Source organism: Chaetomium fimeti (genome assembly GCF_033439085.1).
Source record: "Chaetomium fimeti strain CBS 168.71 chromosome Unknown B0H64scaffold_2, whole genome shotgun sequence".
Classification (NCBI taxonomy): Eukaryota; Fungi; Ascomycota; class Sordariomycetes; order Sordariales; family Chaetomiaceae; genus Chaetomium; species Chaetomium fimeti.
The window spans coordinates 1421740-1449265 of NW_026944330.1; the positions used below are offsets into that span (position 1 = coordinate 1421740).

Sequence of the window (27526 nt, forward strand, 5' to 3'; positions counted from 1 at the left end):
GCACGGGGGGTTGAGATGGTCCAAGCTTCCTTCAATGCGGGGCTGCCAAGACAGCTCATGAGTGGATGCAAGGACCTGAGCTTGAATCGTGGGTCCCGCTTTTTCAGACGTCGACCTTGAATCTCTCGTCATCGACCACGTCCCGCTCAAAAGCGGCCTGCACCCCAGGCACCAACAATTGCCGTCGACACAGGAGGCAGTAACGTTAGCTCATTACTCGTGGAGTTTAATGGAGATGCGCTAGGTTTCAGCGCCAAACGCCCACTGTCCATTGGGACCATTGGCACAACCCTGGATCGACCAAGCTGCAAATCTCAACGACCTCGACCATGATTCGTCGCCTCCTTCTCCTGCGCCTCGCGGGGTCTGGGAGGCTCCTACGCACATTCGCCCACAGCACCGCTCCCCGCGCCGCCGCCCGCAACGAATTCCGTGGCCGGCCACAGCTCCCCTTCCTCTCCGTTACCTCCACCCGTGGTGGACGAGTTCGCTATCTCACAACCGAACGAAAGGCTCAGCTCAAGTACGAGATCAAGACCGGCATTAAATACACGGGTTACATCTGGATCGCTGGATTCGCCCTACTTGGTTCCTGGTTCGCCATCGTCCAGGAGCGCCTCGAGCGCAGGTATCCCACGCCGCACGAATGGAGCTACCGAACACGCATGGACTTCCGTGGTGGCAACTGCGCGAGGTTCGAACCGTCCCCGGGCAAAATCACAGACTGGCTCCAGGTGGCGTGGTGGTTTGAGACGACCGTGAAGCGGCTGCAAGACCCCACCATCGACGGGAAAGATGTGAAGGACGCCCCACACGACCTGCCACCGGGTACGAAAGATGTCACGGAGAAGTCGGAGGAGTGGAGGAGAGGGTATTATGAAGCAATGATGGGATATGCCAAAGCGGCCGAGTACGTGGAAGGCTGGGTGCTGGATAAGTCGAGGAACATTGTGTTCCCCGCAGGAACCATGATCGGGCCGTCGAATCCCTACCCCAAGCCCCTCCCCGCCGGCTTCAAGGGCGCGCCCAGAGAGGAAGACTGCGAGCTGCGGTTCGAGTCGCCCGACGACATCTACCTCCAGATCCTCCATACACCAGGGTTCACAACCCGGCAGAAGATCGAAGCCGGCCTGGCGTACGGTTCCTGGCTCGACTACAAGGGCGTCAGCGGCCCCGCAAGCATCATCTTCGAGGACGCAGTGCAACTCGCCGCCACCGAACGGCACGACCTCCCCGCCGAGCCTCTCAACACCAAAACCTGGACCCTCAACGACGCCGCCGGCCCCCCGTCAGAAAACCTGCTCAACTCCCTCACAGCATACGCCACATTCCGCGCCCGCCAGGGCGCCCTCAACTCGGCTCTCCCCATCCTCGTCTCCATCCTCAAAGCCCGCCGCAGCCTTCCCGCATCCACCTCCATCCCAACCCGTACCTCCCTCTCCGCCGCCCTCAACCACAACAAACCCACCCAACCCCAACCCACCCAAAACGGCAGCAGCAAACCCCAACAAAAACCCACCATCTACTCCAAACTAACCCACCTCCTCGCCCCACCCCCTTACCCACCCCCGCCACCAGACGGCACCGCCCCCCCGACGCGCGACGCGCTCGACCTCTGCCAGGAAGCCGCGCTGTCCCTGCACATCGGCGAGATCATGTACACGACCTCCCCGACCGGCCGCGAGGAAGGGCTCGGCTGGACGCGCGAGGCCGTCGACGTCGCCGAGGAGCAGCTGCACCAGCTGCCGCAGACGGTCGACCCGGACAGCCCCGCGCGCGCCGCCTGCAAGGAGTGTCTTGCGACGGGGCTGGGGAACTGGGCGGCGATGGTTGCGCGGTTGGCGAAGGAGGAGGAGAAGAGGAAGGCTGCGTCTGCTGATGGGGGGAGGAAGATTGCTGGGAGTGGTGGTGGGGGGTGGTTTGGTGGGTTGTGGGGGGAGGGGGTGGTGGCCAAGGTGGAGGATGTGGATCGCTGGGCGGCGGAGGAGAAGGTTATTGAGGAGAGGCAGCGGAGGGTGAGGGAGTTGTTGGAGGATTTGAAGCCGCCGCCGAGAGGCATTTTGTCGTTTTTGCAGGCTTGATTGACGCTGGTTAGCTTGGTGTGTTTGTTCGTGGTGGTGGGGTGGTGGCTGGGAGCTTGTATAAATTGTTGGACGAATGTATGGATATGGATGGGTGGTTGTGTTCGTTCAGTGTCGTATTTGTATTGTACAACACGCTCATCCGTCGAGCAACGTGGGACGGGCAGGCTGGCAGGGTCAGATTAACAGTATCTCACAGGGCGGGAGACAGAGGGGGGGATAAGCTCAAAATTGAGGAGGCTGTACTGGCTATGTGGTATGTGGAATCCCCAATACCTCGCGCCAATTGCCTCAAGAGTGCTAAAGCTCTAATCTAAATCAAGTCCAATGAACCGAGCGCCTTCGCGTGAAAGAGGAAGTGGTGCTCTCTTGCCTTCCTAGTGGGTGGCCGTGAGATCCTTCATCTCTGTCACCAGCTCCTTCATGTCCTCGGCGTTGGGCCCCTCGCTGGTCGGGGGAAACGGAGTCTTGTCGTCGCTATGAATGTTGACTCCGCCCACGCCCGCCACGTCATTCTCCTTCGCGGGAACCACTTTGCTGTCGGTCGAAGTGCTGGGACCGGTGGCCTTGTTGCTAGTGCCCTTAGCCGGCGCAGCATCCTTCTTGACTTGGGTGGTCTGGTTGACCTTACCGTTCTCGGTGTGCGACTCGCCGCCAGTACCATCGTCTTTGCCATCTGCGACCTTGGTATTCTTTGCCTGGCCCTCGGCTTCGCCGTCGTTATTGCTATCCGCCTGGGGCGCACCCCACCACGACGAATTACCCTCGGTCACGATGCCGCCGCCATCCTCGCCGAAGATATCTATGATATCGTTTTTGTATGCCTCGCCTTCCATAGCGACCTGCTGCATCCACTTGAGCACCGCCGACTGCGCCTCGACAGGTATTGTTTCGGTGACTTGGGCTTTGCCGGCGCTGAAGACCGGGCAGCCAAACGAGGTGAAGCCAGCTGCGCCAGGGTTGCCGTTGGGGCCGGCGATGGGGTTGTCGAGGGGCGTGTGGTGGATCATGTACGCGCGGCCGCGCTGGCCAGGTCAGTATCTTCCGTTACAGGCAAACAACTGGGGGAAACCGCCGACATACCTCCCTCATGAACCGCTTGAACCCCTCGCACTTGAACTCCTTGGAGCTGTAGTAGCCGCCCAGGATCGCGAGGCAGCCCATCCGGCCCCCAATCTTCCCCCACACCTTGTCATCGTTCAGATACCTCTCCACCTCATCCGCAGTATCGCCCACGGCAATGACATCAAGCTTCGCATCACCATTCACCAACCCGCCATCCATCAACGCCTCAAAAACCGCCCGCACATGCTCCGCAACCGTCCTATGTCCAGGCACCTCATTCACCTTCGGATCATGATACCGACCCAAGTGCACGGCGCTCGCCATCGGCACTCTATGCCGCTGGACGGGAGTGAGACCGCGCGCGCCCTCGGGCCACCACCACAGCTCGCCGGCGTTGGCGAGCACGAAGCCCGGCGGCGACGTCTTGCCCATCACCGCGTCGGCCAGCCCCACCGCCGACCCCCGCGCCACCCCGCCCCGGCCCCCGATCACGCGGTGCGCGAGCACCCCGAGCGACTGGCTCGACTCGTGGAAGAACACCACGACGCGCGATGCGCCGGCTAGGTTGGGAGTCGTGCGGATGGGCACGTGGGGTTGGGTGGGGGGTGTGCCCAACGGGAGGGGGATTGTGGTGAAGTTGTGGGCGTCTAGGCGCTTGTGGATCTCCTTGCGGACGGCTTCTGAGAGGGGGGTTAGCTTTTTGGCGGGGGTGGGGTGGGTGGTGGTTGACTGACCGTTGAAGGCGAAGCGCTGGCGCTCGTTCCAGCGCTCGTTCTTGGTGAGGAAGTACTTGAAGTAGTAGTCGGGGTCTTCGATGGAGCGGATCTCGTCGATGTCGTTGATGAAATATCTTGGGAGGGGCGCATGTGTTAGTACGGAATGAGAGCGACTACCCGGGTGCTAGCAGCGGAGGTGGGAAAAGACGTACCCAAGCTCCTTGAGATCCGATGCGAAGATCGGGTCTGCCGGGAGGCCCGACCAGCGACGGCGAAACATGGTTAGTCGGTTTCGTGATGGCGAATGTGCGACTCTTGTTAGACGAGAAGCGAGTTGTGGTTTTGAGAATGGAAGACTGCAAAAATGGAAGGGTGGAACGGGAAAGGGCGGAAGAGTGAGAGAGTAGAAGAGCGGGAGGTACCCAATGGAGGTATGGGGGCCTTTGGGTGGAGATAATAGGAATCTAATAAAATGGTTCAGGATCGCTTAATGTCATTGTACGGAAGGGGCAGGAAGGAGGGAAGGTCGGTCGGTTGCAGGGAAAGGGGACAAAATCAACAACGTCCTAAAAGCCCGGGACGGTTTGGGCCTCAGCAAACCAGCAATCGAGCCAGTTTTCCTGGGAAATAAGAGGATTTGCGTATTTGCCATTGCCCTGAATGATATGTGGTCTTAGGGCGGATAATCACATAATATCTGTCACATTGTTTATGGTCTGTGTTGGTTCGGACAACAGCGGCTGGGGTGAGGTGTAGTAGAGAGAAAAAGAAGAGGGAGAAGAGATGAAAGCGGGACTGGCAAGTTCAGCGTTGTTAGATTCAGCTTGTTTATCCTATCGACCTTGACATGGGGGAGACAATGAAAAATTAGACATGATGTAAAGTAGGAACGAGTTAGATCAGGCAACACGGAGCAGCTCCATCATCTCGTCATCCGAATTCTGAGCAGCGTACCACAACGGCGTTCGGCCCCGATCATCTTCTAATGTGATGTCAGCGTCCATGCTGAGTAGAAGTTTCACAGCGGGTAGATGCTTCTTGGAAACAGCCCAAGATAGGGGTGTACGGCCTTGCCCATCTTTCGAGTCGACATAAGCACCCCTCGCACATAGAACCCCCAACGTCACTTCACCCACTCTCCTCGACAGACTAAGGGCAGCCCAAGAGAGAGGCGTATTGCCTTGATCGTCTTTGGCGTCGATCCGAGCACCACTGCCATATAAAATCCTCACAATCGTCTCCTTTCCCGCACCGGCAGCCCAAGATAAGGGCGTGCGCCCTTGTTCGTCTTTCGTATCCACCAGAGCACCACTGCCACAAAGGATTTTCACAGTCGCCTCATCACCCGAGCCAGCAGCCCAGGATAGAGGCGTACGGCCTTGTCGGTCTTTTGTATCCACCAGAGCACCACTCGCGCAGAGGACCTTCACAATCACTTGATTATTTAGACCAGCGGCCCAAGATAGTGGTGTCCGGCCATCCCTGTCCCTCGAATCTGCGTCGGCGCCGCTTTGAAGTAGAGCTTCGACAACAGACGTGTGGTTCCAACGGGCGGCACGAGTTAATGGCGTACAGCCGCTTTTGTCCTTCAAGTCGAAATGAAGACCACTTCGGAGGAGGAGTAGTGTCACGGTGTCTAGACGCCCTTTTTCAGCAGCATACGAAATCGGGCTTCGGCCGTCCACATCCCCCTGCTCAATGTCGGCGCCCGCCTCGGAGAGTAGTGTCACAATGCCCAGCTGCCCCTTTTCAGCAGCATACGAAATTGGGGTTCGGCCGAGTCTATCCCTCTGGTTGGCATCAGCGCCCTCCTTCAAGAGAAGCGCTACCATGCCCAGCTGCCCCTTTTCAGCAGCATACAAAATTGGGGTTCGGCCGTGCCTATCCCTCTGGTTGGCGTCAGCTCCCTCCTTCAGGAGAAGCGTTACCATGTCCAGATGCCCCTTTTCAGCAGCATGCGACAATGGGGCTCGGTCGTTTTTGTCCCCCTGCTCAATATCGGCGCCCTCCTTGAGCAGAAGCGTTATCATGTCCGGATGCCCCCCTCCAACAGCATGCGACAACGGGGTTTGGCCATGTATATTCCTGTGCGAAATATCGGCGCCCTTCTCGAGTAGCAGCGTTACCATGTCTATATGCCCCCTCCCAGCAGCATACGACAATGGGGCTCGGCCCGACCATGGGTCTGGAGAATTGGCATGAATGTCGGTGAAGGGAGAGTCGAACAGAATTTCTAACAAGGTAGCATCACCTTCCTTTGCAATATGAAACAACGGCCCTCCAAATTCCAAGAACCGAAATCTGGTGCTAAAGTTCCCGAGATGTCTTTTCTCTTCCAGGGACTGGTTTAACAACCCGCGAAGCCTAGAATCGGATGGTTGGCCTTGTACCTCTGCTTCCAGGAGCACCCGAACCGCCTCAGTGCTTCCGGTGGCCAGCGCAGCAAAGAGAGGCGGGCCGTAACGCGGCGACGGATGGATTCCTTCCTCGAGATAAAAACAGGAACCCTTCGGGGGGCAGAACTTGATGAGGTTGGCTAGGTTCTTCTGTGCGAGGAGATAAAGGAGGTTTACTTCTTCACCGTATCTTCGGATTTTGACTTCCTCAAAAACATTATTGAGAGCTTTCCAATAATCGAGAGGGAACTGGCCGAGGAAATCCCCTTGATCCAGCCCGCAGTGCTGAGCGCTGTTCGCGTGATGAAGAATTTTGAGGATCGAATATTCCAAGAACGGAAACCTCGAGCGCATGATTTCTCGATATTGATCAGCTTCAGCCTTGGTTCCCGCCGGAGTTCTTGGTGCATGGACATTCTGATCGATTGCAGCCTCCACCTGAGCCAAACAAGAATCTCTCAGGATTTCATGGCCACGGCCCTCAACGTTCTCGGAGGCCTCATCCCAGCGGTATTTGTACCGGCCTAGCAAGAAGTCGCGGACGGATTCATGGATGAACTGAACCACGAAGGCTTTCCCCTTGGTTTCAGAAAGCCCTTTGGACCATTCTTTCACCGTGATCTTCATGGCGTCCAAGTCAACATCGTCTTGGTCCCAGGCACCGGAACAACCTTCTTCACCGAGACCAAACTGAACGGCAAAGTAGAGCTCTTGAAGCTTCATGGGCCGTTCCGCAAAGAGAATCCATTTGAGACAGATCTGCAGAACTTCCGGGTTTTCCCCATCTCGCTGGAGTATCATTTCGAACAAGTCTCCAAGCTCCTTCGGGATCTCCCGTAGTCGCCTACCCATCTGCTTGATGGATTTGCTGGGATAGTCTTTGTTGAGAATGTCAACGACCAAGACAACCCAGAGGAAGATCATCCGGGATGCTTCAAGGAGGTCCAATCGAAGAGACTGGGCATCTTTCGACGTGGGTAGACGTAATTTCTTCTTGATATATTGTTCGATGTCCTTTTTGTGACCAGCCTCATTCTCGAGGATGATATTGCGGCCCTTCGTTTCGATATGGGGATAGTGCCGGCTAGAAAGGCAGATGCCTAGGGTCAAAACCAATGACGTTAGCTATGCCGTTCCTGTTTTCTTGTTTAATATTCAATGCCTATTGTTGCTTCGCCTTTTTCCTTTCCTTCTGCCGCCTCACTACCTTCTTCCGTTTAGTGGGCAATACAGAGAGGGCGAGATGGTGCTTGGAGGCTGCGCCAGAAACAGAATGAAGGATGGCAGGAGGACATATATCAGGGTAATACGTACGAAGCTGAACTTGGTTGTCTTGCGCGAGCTCGCAGAGGTCCTCAAAGAAGCCCACCATGTCTCTTGCCTGGTGATCGTCACACTCGTCCAATGCATCAACGAAGATGGTCAGCGACCGATCGCCGAGTTTCCGAATGGCATGACTAAAGGTTTGTTTCAGAGCCTCCTCGTGCCATCCGTTGGCCTGGATATTTCTTGCACCATCCGCAGTCAGCGCCTCCTCGAGACTGTCTTGCAGGTCTGCCTCCTCCTCAAAGAGTTGATGTAGGAGTGATCGGTAGAGGCCAACAGTGGACTTTTCTTCGAGCGTGCCTCGGGCAAGGAAGAAAAAAGATAAAGTGATCGGAGAGGCACCGCCCCTTGGGTTGCGCTTGGCGTCTCTCTTAACCTCCTCGAACAAGAGCTTCATCAGAGTTGACTTCCCGGTGCCGGGATGGCCCCAGATCCAGAGAAAGCCACCGTAGCCCGACTGCTGTGTTGGGTCGCGCCAGGATGTATATTCCGGCTTGGTGAGAAACCAGCGGCATGTCCCCCTTTGAGCGGCTGTAAGATTTGTCAACCGCTCATCGATTTCGGTGAAGTAGAGCTTCTCTATGATTGACTGGCGTGTACCGGTGGGTATTCGGCGATTGTCCTTGTCGTTTCGGACCCCTTGCGGCTCGGGAATGGATGGCTCACGGTCCGTACCCGGGGACTGGCTGCGGCTTGCGGATTGCCTGTGCTTGGCCGTGCCAACCCGGCTCTCAATTATCCCAAGCATATGGGTCAAGGCGGCCGCAACCTTCGTATATTCTGGATCTTTGGGTCCGGAAAAGCGACACATGTCCATGTGGTTGCTTGAAATAAACTGCTTCGTTTCAAGGACGGGGTTGTTCAGACACGAAGACCAATCTTCAACAACCTTCGTGTCGAAAACTAGGTAGGCAACAGTGTTAGCAACACATTGCCGGGCCCTTGAGGATTTCAAGCAAATAAAGCAGAGGATAACAGAAGTTTAGGGGTTGAGTTGCGTGAGTGACGTACGTGGTTTAAGACCGTATTCTTCTTGGAATGAGTAGACTCGGAAACTTTTCTCCTGAGCCATGACGAAAAACTCATCCATCAACTGTGCCAATGCTTCAGCATTCGGCACGAGGGTATTGACAATGTCTTTGTTGACCTGGACACCGAGCGCCTGGGCCGAAGCGGAGAGGATGTGATGGAGGAAACTTCTTGGGTCTGCTCCCCTGTGTGGCGTCCCGAAAAATATGATGCCGTCGGCTGCTTCGAAGATGCTATAAAGATGAGGTTTCGTCAACTTGCAACCCCGCGATCTCCGGAGTGCCTCCTTGACGATAATTCCACCGAGACTGTGAGCGATGAAGAGGACAGGGCGATCTTTCTCGTTCAAATTGCGTCGTAGAGATTCAAGGTCGCACAAAAGGTCCCAGGCATGGTCACAGACGCTTTTCTTGCTCGGTGACCGCCCCGTAAGTCGATGGCCAACCCTTGTATCGTACCCATACGTGAGTATTCGGGATCCAGGGACGGTTTTGGGAGCGAGATCAGCCGGCCAATAGATATGTTGCTGTTGTTGCTTTTCGATGCTCACTGTATCGTTGATGTTTATGTCGTTTACCAGCGTATTTTGGCCGGATTGGGACCCGGAGGAGGGAGTGGTGGAAGCGGCAGCTGAAGAACGCCGATTGAAGGGGTCTAGTTTTCGAATCTTGGAGCGCCAGGCATCATCGTTGGGCTCGACGTCGTAGCCATGCTTTTTTGGTCGGTTTCCCGACGGCGATTTGGCCTTGCATAGCCAGGTGTTCATGGGGTGACCAGTGAAACCATGCACAAATACAATGCTTCTAGATATTAGTTGTCGTCTGGAATTGGATGGGTGGGAAACGTGTGCTTCAGGAAAGCAACATACTCGACGGTGGGATGCTCCCCCTCATACAACACGGTGAACCCCTTCTCGTTGACCGAAACATGGTTCGACATCGCAGTGTCCTCGCCCACGCTGTGCGCCGCCTCGCTGTCGAATCTTTATAGCGGCTTCTATTGAGTGCTGAATTACTAGGGAACGTACGGTTGAAGTGAACTGGAGCTGCTCCCAAATTCTGAGATGTCGGAAACACGCCTTGCCCGGTGCGCAAGGCTGCCTCTTGGGCTGCATGCTGCGTGCATCAAGCCATTGACACATCATTGGCTGCAGTCACATTGCGGCGGCCTGTCAACATGACCACTAATTTTGGGGGCGAAAGGGGGAAACAGCGGGTGCTTCTCAGGAAGTTGTTACTTGGTACTGTTTATATTCCTGTCAAATCGTGGTTCCCACCCGGAAAGAGATTCCGTCTGTAAACGGAGGATTTGGCGAGCAAATAACCGCCTACCTAGTGACTGGGGGACCGGACATGGCGAGATGGAGATCCCGACTTAGGCGAAGTGCCTATTAGAGCATTTGACATCGGGCCCATCTTCTTCTTCGCATCCCGAGCAAAGCCCAAGACTGCAATGAAAAAGACGTTTGCGTCGTCCAGAGACAGTGTGATACCAGAGACACGGTCCTCGCTAACATTGGCAAGCCAAGAGGCTAGCAAGGGAGTGACAAAAATTAATTTAATAACAAAACCTACTCCGTAGAGTAGTTCCAGATATTAAACTGAAAAGAACAGATACTACACTTGATCTAAGCCATAAGGCAAAGAGAGCTAAAGAAGAAAAGAAAGAAGGTTAGAACTTGAAGGGGCAGACGATGTTTTATACTTGTAAGAGTAGGTACCTAGTTGGTCTGTGCACATCTGCAATTGCAGATGGAGTGCACGGGCCACTTCTTCGCAGAGTCCTCTGGCTGCTTGCTTGGTGAAATTGTGCCACACCGCCCGGCAGAATCCCCGGAGACATCAGCCATTCAGCGCATAACCATCGCCGTTGACCCGCAGCCGAAGACGACGACATATTGAACGCCAATCCACCCCTTTCAGTACCAATTCCCGGTCCTCCGCCGGATTACCGAGCATATCGCCAAGATGTCCATGTTCAGGGCAAAGAAGCTCGATCTCGGGTGCTTCACCAACATCAAGATCATCCGCGACCACTCGAAGCGCAAGGCCTACGAAGCCGCCGAGGCCGAGAGGTACTAACTGGCCCCGCTACTCCCCAGGCCTCAATCGAACGGCGCTGACACACAGTCCGCAGGCAAGCCCTCCGCTACGTCATTCGCAACACGACCCTCCCCGCCCGCACACGCGCCATCGCCCAGCTGCAGTTGACCCAGATGCACTGTTACACGCGCCCGACCCAGATCCGGAACCGATGTATCCTCGGCGGGAAGGGGCGAGGTATTTTGAGTGATTTCAAAATGTCAAGAGTAAGGGATGCTCGCTTTTTGGGAACGGGATTGTGAAAGGCTGACCTTTGATAGTACAACTTCCGGTTGCAGGCGCTAGCGGGCAATTTGCCCGGTGTGAAGAAGGCCAGCTGGTAAAAAGGACGACAGGAGTCTTGGAGTTGTTCGAGTCCGTGGCAATGGATGACATTGGGGCTTGTGCCGGCTGGACTGCGGGAGTTGTGGGATACGCCCCGTTCCGCTCTAACAGAGGCACAGACAGATATGAGCAGATGGGAACATCGAAATCCTCATGTATGCCGTGTACAAATCTTGTTACAATATTAAACGCATATGATAGAGTACCCCTTCTCCGGACGCCTAACCTCATGCTATCCCAATCCCATCTATCATGAATGGTGTGTGAAACACCACCTCGAAATGTTGAAGGTTTTTACAACCCGTATCCTTACAGTGACTTCCCGGTCGTCTCCTCGGCCGCGACGGCTTGGCTTAGGCTGTCCGCGGCCATAGCCTTCTCGCCGGCTCGCTTCCTCAACACGTTCTCAATGAACGCCTCACCGGCCTTGTACGACGACCGGACGAGAGGACCGCTGGCGCAGTACAAGAAGCCCATATCGAGGGCACGTTGCCTCCAGAGCTCAAACTCATCGGGCGTAACGTACCGCTCGACCTGGAGATGCCGCTTGGTGGGCCGCATGTACTGGCCAAATGTGACGACATCCACGTCGACCTTCCGCAGTTCTACCAGGATGTCAGCAACCGTTCTTCAAATCTTGCAGAGGCAGAACACTTACCCCTCAGCGTTTCCCAAAGCTCCTCCTCCGTCTCCCCCAACCCCAACATGATGCTGGTCTTGGTGATGATCCCTTCCTTCCCCTTAACCTCTTTCACATGCCCCAGCACCTTCAGACTCTGCCTAAACGTAGCCCTCCGGTCCCGCACATACGGCGTCAGCCCCTCCACCGTCTCGACGTTATGCGCATAGACATCCAACCCACTCTCTGCCACCACCTTGACCATATCCAGATCCCCCCTAAAGTCCCCCGTCAGCGCCTCCACCAGCATGGTCGGCTTCTTCGCCTTAATCCGGCGAATCGTCTCGGCAAAGTGCCGCGCGCCGCCATCCGCCAGATCATCACGATCCACACTCGTCAAGACCACATACCCCAGCCCCCAGCGCGCCAACGCCTCGGCCGTATTCTCCGGCTCGTGCGGATCGAGCGGCGGCGGGGCCCGACTCGTCTTGACACTACAGAACCGACAGCCGCGGGTGCAGGTATCACCCATAAGCATAATCGTGGCCGTGGCGGCCGCCTTGCTGCCGCCGCCCCAGCACTCGCCGATGTTGGGGCAGCGGGCCTCCTCGCAGACGGTGTGCAGGCCGAGCCCGCGCAGGTCGGCCTTGATCTTGGCGAAGCCGGCGTTGGCCCCCGCCGACGGGATGGGGGTCTTGAGCCACGCCGGCAGCCGCGTGATGGTGCGCTTGCGCCCCTCCGGCCCCACCGTCGCCGTCCGCGGCGCGTATGCCTCGCTTGGGGGGAGGGTTCCTGGTGTTGCGGTGGGCAGGAAGTCAGTGAGCGATGCTACGGTGGTGTCTTTGAAGTAGGTCGGCCGCCGCTTCGTGATGCCGTTGGGGGCCGCGGATGGCTGCTGCGGTTGCGCCGCGGGCGGGTCGGAAGGCGGCGGGACGGTGGCGTAGGCCCGGCACGGGAGGGCGGCGGCCCGCGCGAGGGAACGCCGCAGCGGCGCTTGTATCCTGTGGAGAGGCATCGGGGATGCCATTGTGTTCTAGTATGCCGTGTGCTTAGGAGGGAAATTGACCGGCAAGCACGGAGTTGACTTGTCGTCGGCTAAGAGCGGCGAAGGGCTGGCGAAAAAAAGGCTCCGGCCCGGGTGCAGTGCAGTTTGCCTCTTGGCGTCATCGGAAGATAAGGTTGCCAAGATGCATAGGGGTTAGGGTTGGACTGCTGCACTGGCACACTGGGACGGCTGCCCTTGACAACCGAGCCGAGAAACCCGATTTCTCGCGGGACGGTTGTGAATCAAAAGAGGCCCGCGGGCTCACTCCCTGAGTTACAGAGCTAGTTATGTCCTGGTTTTCGACACCGGATCGTATATTTCCGTCCATCACACAAGTTGGCTTCCTCTCGATGCCGTGAGATCGTCTCCACTCCTTGTCGCCTCTATCGCTGGCGTTTCCACGCGCTTTTGGTTCGTGAAAGACACTCAACGCTCGTACTGTACGAAGTAGCAATCCTCCTCGCCAAACAAATAAAAATACGTCCCCATAACCACCGGACAACGCGGCACAGTGGTAACATGCGGGGAATCCGAGGCAGCGCTAGTTAGCGGTTTGCAAACGAGTGGAAGGACATGAAGTGATGATGAAACGAAGCTGCGACAAACCGGAGCAAACATGCCCTTCCTTGCACGGCAGACTCTAGGCTGAAGACTCACACAGGAGATCATTCAAAGTCGCCGCGAGGGCTGAATGCACCGTCGTTAATTATGTATGTACTGTGTAATCAGCGTGGGCTTCCACCTTCCTTGGACGTTCGTTTGCTTTTCATTTTGTTGGGCTGACGACACCCATGACGTTTTGGTTCCGAGCCAACAAGAGCGGCGAATTCGGATCACAAAGCGACAGTCAGTCGCGAAAAGAGAAGCGGGACTAATCGTGTATTCATGTAATCGACTATTCAAGGATATAAAGAACATCAAGTCTTCTTGTGGTAACTTCCAGGCCTTCGAGAACAAAGCTCTTGCATGTCGTGCTTGGCGGGGCGGTTATTGGCAGCGGCGCTGGGCATGTTGATACCTTAACATATTCCCTCCCAGTTTTGGTATCAAATTGTTGGAGCTATAAGTGGAGTATTTTATCGCTTCGAGTGCCACCTGACACAGCCTCGTTCCCGGCCACCCCCCCTGGCTGGCTGGCGTGTCGCCTGCAAAACAGGCTCAACCGCCGCCTGCGCAACGTCTTTCTTCATTCCGCATCTCACCACCACCGCCGCCGAATACGCTCGCCATCGCCCGCCACCGCGCACCGAATCTTCCACAAACTTATTCGATTCGCGATCGCTCTACGTTAAACGAAACCTCCGTTCCGTCAACAATTTCCTCCACAGATCGTCAGAATGGCTTCAGGAGCTTACGACCCGTTCCAACCCAAGGGGCAGGGCTCGCAGGGCGCGCCCGATGCGCCGGGCGGCCCGAACCATGGCGTGAACGACATTCAGAGGGTGGGTCGATGATCTATTTGGATTTTCTTTTGGCATCGGTCGGGGAAGCAGTGTGTGAAGCTGGCCTCGATTGCGCATCCGAGACTCGAAACTATCGTCGGGCGGCAAGCGACAGCATCGCGCTTCTCGATGGGCGTGCGACAACCAACCACCTTACCGCAGCGCTCAAACCAAACATTTCCCACAACAGATTTGCGGAGAACCCCCCCCCCCCCCCCACAACACAGGACACAATGCCACAGGATATCTCCGAGTCTCGTCCCGCCCAGCTGTTGTCTTAGAGGGTTGGATAGCTTTACCTGCGACAACCCCAATATCACTAGCGCGCCGCCGAATGCCGCGCCGGGCCCATATGCTGCTTCCACTCCGACCGATTTGAGATTTTTGCATTGAGTGGAATTATCGACTGACACTCTCTACTAGGATATCGATGACGTTATCCAAGTGGCACGCGAGAATATAATGAAGGTCGACGATCGTGGCGACCGTTTGACCACGCTGCGAGACAAGTCGGACGGCCTGCAAACCGAGGCCCGACATTTCAACGACCGCGCCGGCAAGGTCCGGAGGAAGATGTGGTGGAAGGTGAGCGGATCCATGGCATCCCTCGTCGTGTGTTGCGCCTAACTGTTTTTAGGACATGAAAATGCGCATCTGGATTGGTGTCGGCATTATTGTCCTTCTCGCCATCATCATCATCCCAGCTGGTTTGTGGCTCCCACCTGCTTCGTCCAACCCACGTTTTACTGACGAGTTTTCTAGTTGTTACTACGCGGGGGAACTAATTCGACGATAACCATGACGACTCGATATCCAGCGGGAATGATCGGCGCTTATTTTCATTTTCACTTTCTGGGAGTTTGTTTTCTGGTTTCGCGTCTTCATTCCGCTGGCCGCGCTGGCTGGCAGCGGCCCGCTTGGCGTTGCGTGGATCTCAGCTGGCGTAACGCTGCCTCCGAATGTAGCTGTACTTATGATGATTCGAGGGAGCAGGTTCCCCAATGCGTTAATCAAGTTACGACGAGTCTTCGGTAATGCTTACCTTGGTATCTTACTTTGTGGCGGCGGAAAGCAGCGCATTGGATTGCGAGACCTTGTTGTGCTGAGTTGGGGGATGACCCTGAGGAGTGAGTGTTGGATGAGGTATTACTTTGAGGCGCTAGATTACTCTCAAAGGTCGTGCAAATAGTGCCATCCAGGTTCATATCTTACCATGACACTGCTCGCCTGGTATTTCGAAGACGAGTAACTAACCGTTTTGTGTAAACACCACATGGTGGATGACTCTTCAGATCAGTGCACGTTGAGCGCCTTGGCAGAACAGGGAGCTTGTGGTGAAAGCGAGCTGAGAAGATGGGTCGTTTTGTCTCGCCCTACGACGGACGTGCCTCGTCCTCGCCTAAATTAAACCAGGCGATTTTTGCATATGGTAGACAGCTGAAGCATGCGCCATTAACCTGTTTCCGAGGGAATGGCATGTTCTTTTTGGGATCACTGCTGCCGTACTGGGTTGCGTGCCGAAGTCGCTCCGCATTAGCTGCAGCCACTGACCAGGGCCTGGGTCGTTCCCCTCAGCAGCGGTTTCGGTGTCAATTTTTTTTTACCTTGGTTGCCCCTCCACCACACTTGACCGACACTTGCCAGGTCCCAAACCTTTAAATACCCCCCCTGCCGGTCAACCATTGACTCCGGCTTTGCTTCCGGCCTCGACCTCGTGCCATTGACTCTCGGCAGGGCCTCCGCCTTTCCTCCGTCTTTGCTCCCTTTGGTTTCCCCGCCGCCAATGGTAGGTGGTCCGCTTGGAATTGACTCATCCGAGGTTTTACGGTAGTTGCCATTGAGCGCCTCCGATTCGTTTACGAAGCTCCCTCCTCCAACCCACCACCCAGGTTCGGTTACTGTTTCGAGACGTTCTCAACCTTCATTCCTCGGTCCGCACGCCCTTTTACGTTCTCTCCCAAGAACAGCCCGGCCGCAAAGATGCTTTCCGCTTGTGCTGTTGCCGTTAGGGCGGGCGCCCGCCGCAGCGTCCGCCGTCTCCCCCGGTCACGCTCCGTCGCCGTTCCCGCCGCCCTTCGCCGCGAACGACTATTCTCCTCGTCCGCCGTACGAACTACCGACATGAGCACCCGGGGTATGATTGTGCAGACTCTCTCGTCCGTCGGGTCCAAGCGGGAAGTCCAACAGTACCTCTCGCTCTTCACATCCGTCTCGTCGCAACGCTTCGCTGTGATCAAGGTTGGCGGCGCCATCCTAACCGACTACATCGACGAGCTCTGTTCCAGCTTGGCCTTTCTCTATACCGTCGGGCTCTACCCCATCATTGTCCATGGTGCCGGGCCGCAGCTCAACACTCTGCTGGAGCAGGCTGGCGTCGAGCCTCAGTTCGAAGAAGGCATCCGGGTGACGGACCCCAAGACCCTGCGTGTCGCGCGCGACCTCTTCCTCCAGGAGAACCTCAACCTTGTCAACAAGTTGGAGGAGAAGGGTGTGCACGCCCAACCCCTGACGACCGGCATGTTCAGGGCGGACTATCTGAATAAGGAAAAGTGGGGGTTGGTCGGAAAGATCACCGGTGTCAACAAGCAGCCCATCGAGACGGCTATTAACAATGGCTATCTCCCCATCCTCACCTCCATGGCTGAGACCGACGACGGCCAAATCCTCAACGTCAACGCCGACGTCGCCGCCGCCGAGTTAGCCCGTGCTCTCGAGCCCCTGAAGGTCGTTTACCTGTCTGAGAAGGGCGGTCTTTTCGACGCCGGGGGCCAGAAGATCTCGGCCATCAACCTGGATGAAGAATATGAGCACCTCATGTCGCAGTCGTGGGTCAAGTATGGCACCAGGCTGAAGATCAAGGAGATCAAGGAGCTGCTAGACACACTGCCGCGCGCCACCAGCGTCGCCATCATTCACCCCGGAGAGCTCCAGAAGGAACTTTTCACAGATTCCGGTGCTGGCACGCTCATCCGCCGTGGCAGCAAGCTGCTTTCGGCCACTAGCCTCTCCGAGTTCAAGAACGTCGACACGCTCAAGGAGGTGTTGATCCGGGATCGGGAGGGCCCTGACGCGCTCGCCACCGTCGACAAGTATTTTGAGTTCCTCGGCGAGAACAACTTCAAGGCATACTACGACGGGCCCATGAATGCCCTTGCCATTGTCTTGCCGGCGAGCGATGGACGCCAGGCTACCCTTGCCACCCTCACAATCACCAAGTCGGGGTGGTTGACTAACGTCGCCGACAACATCTTCACCGCCCTCCGTAAGGAGCACCCCCAACTCGTCTGGACCGTCAGGGAGGACGACGAGAACCTCGGGTGGTTCTTTGACAAGGCCGACGGTAGCATCACGCGAAATGGCAGTGTGATGTTCTGGTATGGAATCGAGAACGGCGAGGAGGTCGTGCAATTGATGAAGGACTTCACTCAAAACGGTCGCGCCATGCTTGGCAACTCCAACCTCGAGTCGCGGTTGCAGCGCGCCGCGACTAACGGCGCAAAGTCCGTCCCCCAGCAAGCTCGCTCATACTCGACGCTCGCTCGCCGTCCTAGTCTCTCGACCCCGGTCTTTGGTCAGACCGGCCGGAGGACGTACGTCACCCAGACCAACCCCAACCCTCCGATCGGCAAGAGGAACGCATCCAAGTCCCAGCCCGCCAGGGTAGCGCTCATCGGCGCCCGTGGTTTCACCGGCCAGGAGTTGATCCGCCTGCTCGACTCTCACCCGAACATGGATCTCCGCCACGTTTCGTCGCGTGAGCTTGCGGGCACGAAGCTGGAAGGGTACAACAAGAAGGACGTCATCTACGAGAACCTCAGCCCCGAAGACGTCCGGGATATGGAGCGCCGTGGTGATATCGACTGCTGGGTCATGGCTCTGCCAAACGGAGTGTGCAAGCCGTTCGTCGAGGCCGTCTACGATGGCCGCAACGACTCGAACCACAAGAGCGTCATCGTCGACCTCTCGGCCGATTACCGTTTCGACAACACGTGGACCTACGGCCTCCCCGAGCTCGTTACCAGGGCCGACATCACCCAGGCCACGCAGATTGCCAACCCCGGCTGCTACGCCACGGCGGCGCAGCTCGGCATCGCTCCCCTCGTGTCCCACCTCGGCGGCATGCCCCACGTGTTTGGCATCTCGGGCTACTCGGGGGCCGGCACCAAGCCGTCGCCCAAGAACGACGTCAGCCTGCTCACGGACAACATCATCCCGTACAGCTTGACGGGCCACATCCACGAGCGCGAGGTCAGCGCGCAGCTCGGCGCCCAGGTGGCCTTTGTGCCGCACGTCGCCGTCTGGTTCCGCGGCATCCACCACACCATCTCGATCCCGCTCAACAAGACCATGACGTCGCGCGACATCCGCCAGATCTACCAGGACCGCTACGCCGGCGAGAAGCTGGTCAAGGTCGTCGGCGAGGCGCCCCTCGTCAAGAACATCAGCGGGAAGCACGGCGTCGAGATCGGCGGCTTCGAGGTCGACAAGAGCGGGAAGCGCGTCGTCGTCTGCGCCACCATCGATAACCTGCTCAAGGGCGCCGCTACCCAATGTTTGCGTGAGTCTACTTCTCCGTGTGTCCCATGTCTGTCGACGATTGCTAACGCCAGAAACAGAGAACATGAACCTCGCCCTGGGCTATGCCGAGTACGAGGGCATCCCCGTCATGTAGATGGATCACGGCCGCACGTAGACAGGCGTTCTTCAGAGTGGTTGGTTGGTTTCCAGAGCTAGGGCCCCAGGGTTTCATACCACATGTCACATGTCCTCGGCACTTGTGTCTTTTCTTGCTTCTGCTGTTCATACGGTTCGTTTCCATCTTCCGGAGTTTGGAGGGCAAGCTTCGTTTCGAAAATGGGTTTTCGGCTTCTTCGGCTGCGGGACGATCAGGGTTTTTGACGTCGTGGGCAGGTTTTGTATATAGTTGGGGAAGAGGAATTTCAAGGCTGGATGGTTTTCTCGCGTTGCGGATTGCTTGTCTTTGACTGCGTCTTTTTTAGACGGTGGGATGTTGCTCAGGGGAGACGAGGTTGATTTGTTGTGTTGTCATGCGTGCGTTTCCTCAGGATTCCCTTTTTCAGGGGTTGCGCGTCAAAAACCCAAGCGTCCATTTGCCAGTGCTCGCTCGTGGTCTTTGGGTACCTAGGTATAGTGCCGGGATCATTCCTGCCTGCTTAGGCACACACCGAGACGGTAATGTTTACGGGCAGTGATGTGGTTCTTGCAGCATTTATTGCTTCTATTTCTCTATGGCTCGAATCTACAGCGGCACTAGAAGAGTAAGGAAAATGGGACTTCCTTGATGCTTACAATTGGATTTGAGACGACGGTGCGTATGGCTGGAACGGAAACAATCCTCCGCGTGTGGACGGATATGATAGCTTCAAAAACCTCGCAAAACCGTTGTGACTTCACAACGGCCGGGGTCAGATGAGGAGAAAGAGAGTTTGCGTTGATTCCCTTTCCGGTCCGCTCTACATTGAGTGAGGACCCCGGTGAATCAAGAGTTGGCAAGGCCTGCTACTTGAATTTGAAGCCTACTCAGCCGTTAAGAAAGGGGCAACATAAGTATGATAACGGCGGAATGGACGGGGCCGCGAACAGGTAACCCTGAGACTTCGTTAGTGCCGACGCCGAATTTGTGTCTTACCAAAAGAAGAGTGGCTCGGGGGTACGGGCATCGGCGACGGCTGTTCGGGATTAGTGGTAGGGAAAATGGGCGATTTTCCTTGAACCACTTCGACGAGTTAGCCCTGGTTCGAGGAAGCAGTGCATTTTCTCCGGGGGTTCTTTCTCCTGGTTGACTTTCCCCTCGTTGTTCGAGACGTCCGTCCGTCCATGCAGCCCCTGGGTTCGGTGTTTTTGTTCGTGTGTTTTTTTGGTCTTTTTCATCATTTCTTTTTTTTCTCCTTTATTTTGTTCTCGTGTGGATGATATTCTCTTGAGATTCCTTTCCATCCCTTCCTTTCCCGTTCTACCCATGTCTATGTTTTTTTCTTTCTTATTTTCCTGCGGAGGCGAGTAGCACTCCGGTCATTCTATTCCGGAACGGTAAACTCGGCGATCATGCTGTACTGGGCACCAGCGCCAGCCCAAACGAGTCGCAAATCTGCAACGCTGGGGTGGGCAACCCGAGTCGCAACCTCGACCTCCTCACCCTTCTGGGCGATCTGCTTGGTCAAATTGAGGCCCCATGTGTAAATGCTTTGATCGGTCGCAACCGCAAGGCTGTGCTCGCTCGCAGCTGCCACAAATGCGGCTGGGAGTCCTGGGATCGTTGTCGGGATCCCGAGGAAGCTCGGCCCCCGCGAATCCCGGACGACAGACTGTGGCGGCAAGGTATCGATCTTGAGGCCGGTAGCACATGAATAGAGCCGGCCCCAGGTGAGACACCCCCCATCCTCGGTAACGGCAATGGTGTGGAAGTTGCCTCCGGTGATCTGTTTTATGCGCGGAAGGTCCACCAACCCCTTGACGAGGGTGGGAACTGAGATGGCGATGGTATGCTGGTGGTCCGATTCATCGTTGCCGGCTTTGTCGAGGGCCCCAACCTGGCCCGCGTTGTTGAAACCCCAACTATACACTAGGCCGGTGCGCTCGATGGCAAAAGAATGGTTTGAGCCGCTTCCGATCTCGACGATGTCCTTAAGCTCGGCAACCTTGCGTGGGATAAGTCCGACCTTATTCCAGTCCACAACCCTGGAAGAGAAGCGGCGGCCGAGTTGGCCATCAGTGCCTTTGCCCCAGGTGTATACGAAGCCATCGGCCGTGAGAGCTAAGACGTGGTTGCTTCCGCAGCACAATTTGATAATGTCCTTGACCGACAGAATCAGAGCCGGGCGGGACTGCACCTGGACGGTGGGTGTGAATGACAGCTTGCCGTCCTCTGACTGTAGGTAGGTTAGCACATTGAACCAACCTCAAGATGGAAACTGGTGGCCTACCCTGAAACTGCCCCATCCGTAAACGCGACCGGTGCTCGTCAGGGCAAAGGTGGCATTATCGGTAGCCGCTACTTGGGTGAAGACGGTGTCCGGCGGCACAGCACCCATGTCGACTATTGTTGGAGTGGATTCTTTTGGGTTGAGGTCGCCCCCGTCATCACTGTCGCTATCGTCATCATCGACATCCACCATATTCTCCTCCCATGTCGTGTCCCGGCCAAGTGCGCCATGGTCATTGACGCCCCAGGTCAGTATCTTGTTGTCCTGGGTAAGTGCGACGCCATGCATAGCACCGAGGGAGATTTGGACGACCCCCGACTCTGAGAGATAGGGGTTCACGCGCGGTTTCCCAATATTCCCAGACTTGACGCTAGGGCCGAGTCCCAACTCGCCGCCGCTGTTGGCGCCAAGAACGTAGACGGTCAAGGGTTTGGTGGGTCTTTGGCTGAGGATGGGCAACGCGCTGCTGGCCCGCTGTCCTGCCGCTGTTTGGGATTGATGTGATACTCGTGGCGCAGCGCTGGCAGTTTGAGCCTGGATGAGACTCTCGGTTGCCGCTGACGGTTTCTGTCGTTTCGGTCGGCCTTCTGGCACAGCGACGTCCCTCTCGCGCGTCCTCTTGGAAGGGGCGCCCTTGTGGCTCCTTGTGGTTGCTGTCGGTTTCCTCGGCGCCATTTCGTCAACTCGGAACCTAAACCTACCCAGCCGGATTTCGTGATGGCACCCAGTAGTTTGTTGATGGATGATTTGAGAAGAGCGGCAGTCGCGAAGTAAAAACCCAATTCCGGTCGTTCTCATTTTGCTGACCGGCGGGAGCATTTGTCAAGGGGCGCGATTATTAGTCATCTGCTGAGTATTCACTGGGCTTGGCTGCGCCATTCCACGCCATTCCAATTTGGATTTCTAGACCCTGGTAACTTTCCCATTGTGGCACATCTTTTTCCATCAGCTGTGTGTGGTGTTCTGTTGCCAACAAGCACATCTGTGGGTGGCGGGTTGCCGCTCAGATGTTGAAGTGAAACGTCTGGGGAACACTCAAACGTGCCTGAACCTGACAACGGGATTTGTGTGGGGCCGACCTGCTTAGCTGTATTCCCGGTGAGCCCATAACGGCGCATGGAGTCGGCATTAGGTTGGGCGCCCCTCCTTCCCCTCCAACTCCTCGAGCTCCACCCCATAACGTCGTTGGGATTTCGAGTCAGACCATCATCAACTCGGAGTTTCCGTAGATTGTTGTCATCAACGGTTCTTTCTTACTTTTCCCATGTTTTGCAGTTGGCTTTGAGGACTCCAATTGACAGGTCAAACAGTGCCAACCCCAATAACCTTTAGAGAGCAGCCGAGCAACACATACCGCAACCTCCGCAGCCTCTCCAACTTCTGCAGCATCTCTCGTTCTGTTCATTACGACGACCAATCAGACACACCGCATCATGATTGAGCTTCCCCTAGACCACGGCTCATTGGAGCACCTCCTCCCCGTCTCCTGGAAGACTCAAATTACCGCCTGGCTCACTGAGGACACACCCTCCTTCGACGTCGGCGGCTTTGTCGTCGGCGAGGACCAACGCACGGCGACACTCTGGGGCAAATCTTCCGGTATCCTCGCCGGCATCCCCTTCTTCAACGAAGTCTTCGCCCAGTGTGGGTGCACAGTCGAGTGGCACTCCCGCGAGGGCTCTCACATCGAGACCCATGGCGACAAGACCGCCCTGGCGACTGTGAGGGGCCCTGCGCGGGGTCTACTGGAAGGCGAGCGCGTAGCGCTAAACATTCTTGCGCGGTGCTCGGGTATTGCCAGCATGAGCCGTCGGCTGCTGATCAACCTACGCAGTGCCGGCTGGCAGGGTACCCTGGCAGGCACACGCAAGACTACTCCGGGGTTCCGCGTTGTGGAGAAATATGGCATGCTCGTCGGCGGCGCCGATACACATCGCATGGATCTGAGCACCATGACCATGCTCAAGGATAACCATGTTTGGAGCCGCGGAAGTATCACCCAGGCCGTCAAGGCAGCCAAGGCTGTGGGCGGGTTTAGCTTGAAAGTCGAGGTCGAGGTGCAGAGCGAGGAAGAAGCCGACGAGGCCATCGCCGCTGGCGCTGACATCGTCATGCTTGACAATTTCACCGGTGAGGGTGTCAAGGCCACCTCCCGGCGCCTCAAAGAGAAATGGAACGGCAAGAAGCATTTTCTGGTCGAGGTTTCTGGGGGATTGACCGAGGACAACGCCGAACTCTACCTCTGCAACGGTAGGCTCTTATTCCGAGACATAAGTAGTATGTGGCAAATTTGCTGACAAGCCTCGCAGATGTCGACATCTTGTCGACAAGCTCCATCCACCAGGGTGTGCGTCACATTGACTTCTCCCTCAAGATCAACGTGGAGAAGGGGGACGGCCCGGTCGTGTCAAGTTAAGCGAGCGCCTTGAAAAAAGGCTACAGCCCGCCGGGGGTGATGAAAAACCCACCTATGTACACAGGAAATCACAGGTATCCTGCAATGCAAAAAGTTTTCCACGTCTGGTCATCTGATACTCCGAGGTCCATTTCATCCCCCCGTGTTCAAGAGGATGAAGCCCTGGAGCAAGGGCTAACTAATGAGAGATGCAGCTGCAATCTCACAGCTGCAATTTCACATTTGTCTTTCACCGCTTCTTGGTGCATCACTGCACCCGTGCTTCGTACCTCTCACAAATGGCATGCCGAACCATGGGCAGATGCGCCAAGATGGGCGCAGGGGTTCCAGGTTGGTGAGCCCTTGCGGCTAATCGTTCCAAACATGGCATCCCCACGTGGCAACCCGCCCTTTCAGACCGGGATTGGACCGCCAGGCTCGACTTTCTTGCGCACATGTCTCTCCTGTCTGTCTCCCAGCGGCACAGAACTGGGTTAACTGAGCGGGCGGCAAATCGATTTCCCCATCAACAAACACCCGCCAAGAGAAGCCCCTCGGACCCCTGTCTCTTCACATCTTCGAAACGGAAGTATTTGTGATCGACACGAGGGTAACGAGCCCGGCGATGGTGTCAGCCGCAGTCCCCCAGTCCCGCGGCCTGTTTCAAGTTCTTGAATAATTCGTTGACGCCAGCCTGGTTAGCCCGAGATTTGTCGGTCCCATCGCCATTGCCCATTATACGTTAAAGGACAGGGAATGAGGCAGGCCTCCCCTGCTCAAACCCCCTCCGGACCTGGCCCCGGCCGCTCTCGGCGTTGAGGAAATTTCCTTGCGCTTCCCAAGCCCCGGCCCTAAACCCGGTAGAGCCCCTGCTTGATCTCCGCGCTCTTCCACGTGGAGAAGGAGTGAGACCCCAGCCAACTGCAAGACATGCCCGGCACGCACCAATCCCGATGCCAAGACTATCGCCCCCAACCCGAGCCTCCCCGTCGTGCCCCAAAATACCCGACCCGTCCTGGCCGGTCAGGACCGCGATACGTATGCCTGGCTGACGGAACTTAATTTACTTGAACCACAGCGCTACCACCTAGTGTATATACAACTTCACCGTCCTCCCAAGCCTCCCGTGACCCCCTGTCGCCATGTGGTTGACAAGGGTCAGCCCGCATGGATCACAGACAGTGATCCTTGTAACCACGGTTGACAACGGCGAGACAGCTACGAGCCTCCATGCATGGATTGCGGGCGGTGGTCCTTGTGTGGACAGATGAGAGCCACAGGGATCCCAAACGGCGGACTTTAGCGGACTGTGAGGGCTTGTCCAAAGAAAGGCCATGCTGTGATCGACAATTCCCTATTCTTGGAGTGCCTCGTGTCCCAACCACGGAATTGCCCATGACTGAATGGACAGAGCTTTTGCTCGTCGGCGTTGTGTTTAAAAATTCGAGCCTGTCCCTACCTCGGGGACCATACTCACCACCCCGTTATCACCATCCAGTCGTGCTTGCAAACCCCCCACACAAACGAATACTCTCAAAAAAGCTCCAACCAGAGCAGCAGTTTCTCCAAACCGGAACCTCCACGTTATCCTCTTCCCCTTCCCGCTCGACGGGATAAGTGCAGATTCTCTTCTCTTCTCGCCACCGATCCAGCACCCACCAGTGACTAGCGGAGCATAGCTCAAACTCATAGCCCTTCCCAATGGACCCTCAAGACAACACAAAAAGCTGGACCACCCTCTTCGTCGAGAACGCCCAAAGCGAGAGGCAAAAGCGGGAGCAGCACACGGCAGATATACAACAGTCCATCCAGCACTACACCATAGCAGCCGAGGACAAGATCAAGGCCGCGCTGGGCCCGGAAGCGGCGGCTTTGCTTCCGGGTTCCACGGCTGCACCGCCAGCAAACCCGCCCGTATGAGGCTTAGGGATAATGATGTGACACAAGGGGACGTGGGGATTTGGTGACGCGGGGCAACAGCGGTGCATATTCCGGGGTAAGCTTGTGTGATACAGATCTTGCACTCGGTATCCTCATTGCTGACGTATTTCCTCCCTCAAAGGTTAATGGTGTTCAACGGTTTCTGGTTGGGTATACCGGGGAGTTTGGGACGATGGTCGGAACAATTGCTTGATTGTAATAATTCCCCTGGACATATTTCCTAGGTGATTTCCGGTGTCTTGGGTGGTGTTATGGACCGGTCCACTATGTAGATCTCAACTCATGCATAGGACGGAACTTTTCACAGTGGTCCGTCTCTCGAACAAGCAAGGAAAGGAAGCATATAACATCTAGCCATCGCCAATGGCATAATGGTATTGCAATGTTTTTCGTCTCCTTAAAAGTTCAACCAACGACCCAAACCCAACCTCCAATCACCAGGTCACGCCCTCCCAGCCCACCACACAACCACCAACACAAACCACCCTCCCCCAACCCACCACAAAAAGAACAATACCCCCTTCCCCCCTGCCGAAACCCCGAGTCCCCCCATCCCATCACCAAGGAACCAAGCAAACCCCAAAAAGAAAGCGAGGCGGTGTGGCTACCCGCATACGCCGGGGCCCACCTCTCCATGCGGGCACCCGCACGGAAGATGCCTTCTCCGCGCCCGCCGCGCGGTTTCCACCCCCTTTGAGGGAAACCACGCCGGCTATAAAAAAATGACGGGGAAAAGAAGAAAAAAGAGGGAGAGCCAATTATCGGTGGCGGAGACGGGGCCGGGAGCTGCGGCTGGTGCTGGGCGCGGGTGGGTGCAGGGTCGGTGAGAGGGGGGGGGGGGGGGGGGTGGTGGTGGGTGATATTGAGATGGGGTGTGGGGTGGTTGTGGAATGGTGGTTTTGATGGGTTGGGGGTTCTCTTGAGAGTTGATGCGATGATGATGGTTGTTGTTGTTGTTGTGGGTGGGTAACGTTGTGTCTTGAGAGGATGATAGGGGTTGCTGAGTTGGCTGGTCGTGGATGTATAACCCGCATTCTTTTCAGAAGTACCGTCGGAGATGTGAGGGAATGAGTAGAGAACCATGTGTGTGTGCCATGTATGTACTTCCTCTTCTTGGTCGTTGCGGTTCGATACTACGGCCCGTGACGTGATGGAGGGGGAGGAGGGTGATACACCGGTGTCATCCTGCTGCAAGTGCCCAGGCGGGTGGCCGCAGGGATGCTGTCAGCTTCGCTAGATACGGGTTGCGGCATGAAGATGGGGTAAAACAGGGAAAGATGTGACTGCCATTGTGACTTGGGGACTTATAAGATGATCGCCTTGAGACTGCCACCGGGAGACTGTTCTCTGTCCTGTAGCACGACAACCGACATTTTACACATCCCCAACAGCTCGTACTCTCTTCACTCGATTTTCACCAAACGGCAATATGCTCGCCAACGGTGACCCCGAAGTCTCCATCTCGCCTACCGAGGCTGCCGACACCCCTCGCCTAGCGCATGCCCTCGACAACAAAGCCGACGCAGGGCCAGGGGGAATGAACCAGGCAGCCGACAGCGCTTCTTCCACCATTGTCGACCTGGACCTATTTGGGCGTGGCGAAGAGCTCAGATCGTCTCTGTTTGCCGACTGTTTTGAAGTTGACGGAAGCTATACAACCGGTGGAAGTCTATTCTCGGGAGACCAAGGCACCACCGACACCTATGCATGGGCACTTGCGTCGGACGAAGCGCAAGCATGTGTTCGATGGTAAGTCGGGCTTCCCAGTGAAGACTCAAGAAACATGACTAACGAGCAGGGAAGCTTTCACGGGGGGGATAGCCCTTCCACCTGCCAGAAGTGTTTTGTCCAAGCCAGGTCCGAAAGAGTGTGGTCTGTCCCCCGAGGCGGCCAGTGCAAGGAGGACGACAAGAACAAGAAGCGCAACAGAGTCCGGGGACGACTTTGGGGAGATGGGGAACCATATCCTTATCCGCCTCGGGACAATCGAAGACCACGGGGGTCTGGTTCTCTCCAGTTGTCAGTGGGAGGCCCGGAGTCGCAGGAGGCTGGAGACCAGCCGTCGAGTGTAAAGGCTTAGTTGTCGTGGATTTATTCTGAC

General features: G+C 56.4%; 10 protein-coding genes across 10 annotated transcripts; 6 read left to right on the forward strand and 4 right to left on the reverse strand.

The window, feature by feature from the left end:
* Positions 1–127: 127 nt before the first annotated feature.
* On the forward strand, positions 128–2413 carry B0H64DRAFT_385574 (uncharacterized protein). Its single transcript, XM_062803088.1, has one exon. It carries the CDS (start codon positions 330–332, stop codon positions 2079–2081), a length of 1752 nt encoding a protein of 583 aa, XP_062662100.1. The 5' UTR covers positions 128–329; the 3' UTR covers positions 2082–2413.
* On the reverse strand, positions 2271–4142 carry B0H64DRAFT_453992 (Arb2 domain-containing protein; the record flags this gene model as incomplete). The annotated part of the gene is made up of 4 exons (XM_062807255.1): positions 2271–3106; positions 3165–3826; positions 3881–3996; positions 4075–4142. 4 exons carry the CDS (start codon positions 4140–4142, stop codon positions 2459–2461), a joined length of 1494 nt encoding a protein of 497 aa, XP_062662101.1. The 3' UTR covers positions 2271–2458.
* Positions 4143–4637: 495 nt separating this feature from the next.
* B0H64DRAFT_78799 (ankyrin repeat-containing domain protein) lies at positions 4638–8893 on the reverse strand. Its single transcript, XM_062808759.1, has 3 exons — positions 8596–8893; positions 7573–8487; positions 4638–7358 (listed from the first exon to the last, which is right to left on the reverse strand). The coding sequence occupies exons 1-3, from the start codon at positions 8672–8674 to the stop codon at positions 4762–4764; spliced, it is 3591 nt and encodes a 1196-aa protein (XP_062662102.1). The 5' UTR covers positions 8675–8893; the 3' UTR covers positions 4638–4761.
* A 1570-nt stretch (positions 8894–10463) lies between these two features.
* On the forward strand, positions 10464–11245 carry B0H64DRAFT_385582 (uncharacterized protein). Its single transcript, XM_062803089.1, has 3 exons — positions 10464–10687; positions 10750–10921; positions 10976–11245. Exons 1-3 carry the CDS (start codon positions 10581–10583, stop codon positions 11036–11038), a joined length of 342 nt encoding a protein of 113 aa, XP_062662103.1. The 5' UTR covers positions 10464–10580; the 3' UTR covers positions 11039–11245.
* Positions 11246–12903, reverse strand: B0H64DRAFT_336022 (uncharacterized protein). Its single transcript, XM_062801139.1, has 2 exons — positions 11698–12903; positions 11246–11644 (listed from the first exon to the last, which is right to left on the reverse strand). Exons 1-2 carry the CDS (start codon positions 12683–12685, stop codon positions 11349–11351), a joined length of 1284 nt encoding a protein of 427 aa, XP_062662104.1. The 5' UTR covers positions 12686–12903; the 3' UTR covers positions 11246–11348.
* A 979-nt stretch (positions 12904–13882) lies between these two features.
* B0H64DRAFT_78823 (synaptobrevin-domain-containing protein) lies at positions 13883–15050 on the forward strand. The gene is made up of 4 exons (XM_062808760.1): positions 13883–14145; positions 14569–14730; positions 14783–14852; positions 14908–15050. Exons 1-4 carry the CDS (start codon positions 14041–14043, stop codon positions 14928–14930), a joined length of 360 nt encoding a protein of 119 aa, XP_062662105.1. The 5' UTR covers positions 13883–14040; the 3' UTR covers positions 14931–15050.
* Positions 15051–15997: 947 nt separating this feature from the next.
* B0H64DRAFT_78881 (Aspartate/glutamate/uridylate kinase) lies at positions 15998–19005 on the forward strand. Its single transcript, XM_062808761.1, has 2 exons — positions 15998–18703; positions 18762–19005. The coding sequence occupies exons 1-2, from the start codon at positions 16126–16128 to the stop codon at positions 18815–18817; spliced, it is 2634 nt and encodes an 877-aa protein (XP_062662106.1). The 5' UTR covers positions 15998–16125; the 3' UTR covers positions 18818–19005.
* A 1178-nt stretch (positions 19006–20183) lies between these two features.
* B0H64DRAFT_317421 (regulator of chromosome condensation 1/beta-lactamase-inhibitor protein II) lies at positions 20184–21764 on the reverse strand (the record flags this gene model as incomplete). The annotated part of the gene is made up of 2 exons (XM_062800331.1): positions 20184–21035; positions 21090–21764. 2 exons carry the CDS (start codon positions 21762–21764, stop codon positions 20184–20186), a joined length of 1527 nt encoding a protein of 508 aa, XP_062662107.1.
* A 342-nt stretch (positions 21765–22106) lies between these two features.
* B0H64DRAFT_385595 (Quinolinate phosphoribosyl transferase) lies at positions 22107–23781 on the forward strand. Its single transcript, XM_062803090.1, has 3 exons — positions 22107–22221; positions 22400–23339; positions 23399–23781. Exons 2-3 carry the CDS (start codon positions 22523–22525, stop codon positions 23503–23505), a joined length of 924 nt encoding a protein of 307 aa, XP_062662108.1. The 5' UTR covers positions 22107–22221; positions 22400–22522; the 3' UTR covers positions 23506–23781.
* A 1404-nt stretch (positions 23782–25185) lies between these two features.
* On the forward strand, positions 25186–27178 carry B0H64DRAFT_439043 (uncharacterized protein; the record flags this gene model as incomplete). Its single annotated transcript, XM_062806398.1, has 3 exons — positions 25186–25398; positions 25465–25480; positions 26817–27178. The coding sequence occupies 3 exons, from the start codon at positions 25186–25188 to the stop codon at positions 27176–27178; spliced, it is 591 nt and encodes a 196-aa protein (XP_062662109.1).
* Positions 27179–27526: the final 348 nt, after the last annotated feature.

Coding starts and splice junctions, on each gene's coding strand:
- B0H64DRAFT_385574 (XM_062803088.1), top strand. CDS start 330: ATGATTCGTCGCCTCCTTCTCCTGCGCCTCGCGGGGTCTGGGAGGCTC.
- B0H64DRAFT_78881 (XM_062808761.1), top strand. CDS start 16,126: ATGCTTTCCGCTTGTGCTGTTGCCGTTAGGGCGGGCGCCCGCCGCAGC. Junction 18,704..18,761: donor CGCCGCTACCCAATGTTTGC/GTGAGTCTACTT, acceptor CGCCAGAAACAG/AGAACATGAACCTCGCCCTG.
- B0H64DRAFT_78799 (XM_062808759.1), bottom strand. CDS start 8,674: ATGGATGAGTTTTTCGTCATGGCTCAGGAGAAAAGTTTCCGAGTCTAC. Junction 8,488..8,595: donor AGAATACGGTCTTAAACCAC/GTACGTCACTCA, acceptor TTGCCTACCTAG/TTTTCGACACGAAGGTTGTT. Junction 7,359..7,572: donor AGACAACCAAGTTCAGCTTC/GTACGTATTACC, acceptor TTTTGACCCTAG/GCATCTGCCTTTCTAGCCGG.
- B0H64DRAFT_78823 (XM_062808760.1), top strand. CDS start 14,041: ATGGCTTCAGGAGCTTACGACCCGTTCCAACCCAAGGGGCAGGGCTCG. Junction 14,146..14,568: donor GCGTGAACGACATTCAGAGG/GTGGGTCGATGA, acceptor ACTCTCTACTAG/GATATCGATGACGTTATCCA. Junction 14,731..14,782: donor GGAGGAAGATGTGGTGGAAG/GTGAGCGGATCC, acceptor AACTGTTTTTAG/GACATGAAAATGCGCATCTG.
- B0H64DRAFT_385582 (XM_062803089.1), top strand. CDS start 10,581: ATGTCCATGTTCAGGGCAAAGAAGCTCGATCTCGGGTGCTTCACCAAC. Junction 10,688..10,749: donor GAAGCCGCCGAGGCCGAGAG/GTACTAACTGGC, acceptor CACAGTCCGCAG/GCAAGCCCTCCGCTACGTCA. Junction 10,922..10,975: donor GTGATTTCAAAATGTCAAGA/GTAAGGGATGCT, acceptor GACCTTTGATAG/TACAACTTCCGGTTGCAGGC.
- B0H64DRAFT_336022 (XM_062801139.1), bottom strand. CDS start 12,685: ATGGCATCCCCGATGCCTCTCCACAGGATACAAGCGCCGCTGCGGCGT. Junction 11,645..11,697: donor GCTTTGGGAAACGCTGAGGG/GTAAGTGTTCTG, acceptor ACATCCTGGTAG/AACTGCGGAAGGTCGACGTG.
- B0H64DRAFT_385595 (XM_062803090.1), top strand. CDS start 22,523: ATGATTGAGCTTCCCCTAGACCACGGCTCATTGGAGCACCTCCTCCCC. Junction 23,340..23,398: donor CGAACTCTACCTCTGCAACG/GTAGGCTCTTAT, acceptor CAAGCCTCGCAG/ATGTCGACATCTTGTCGACA.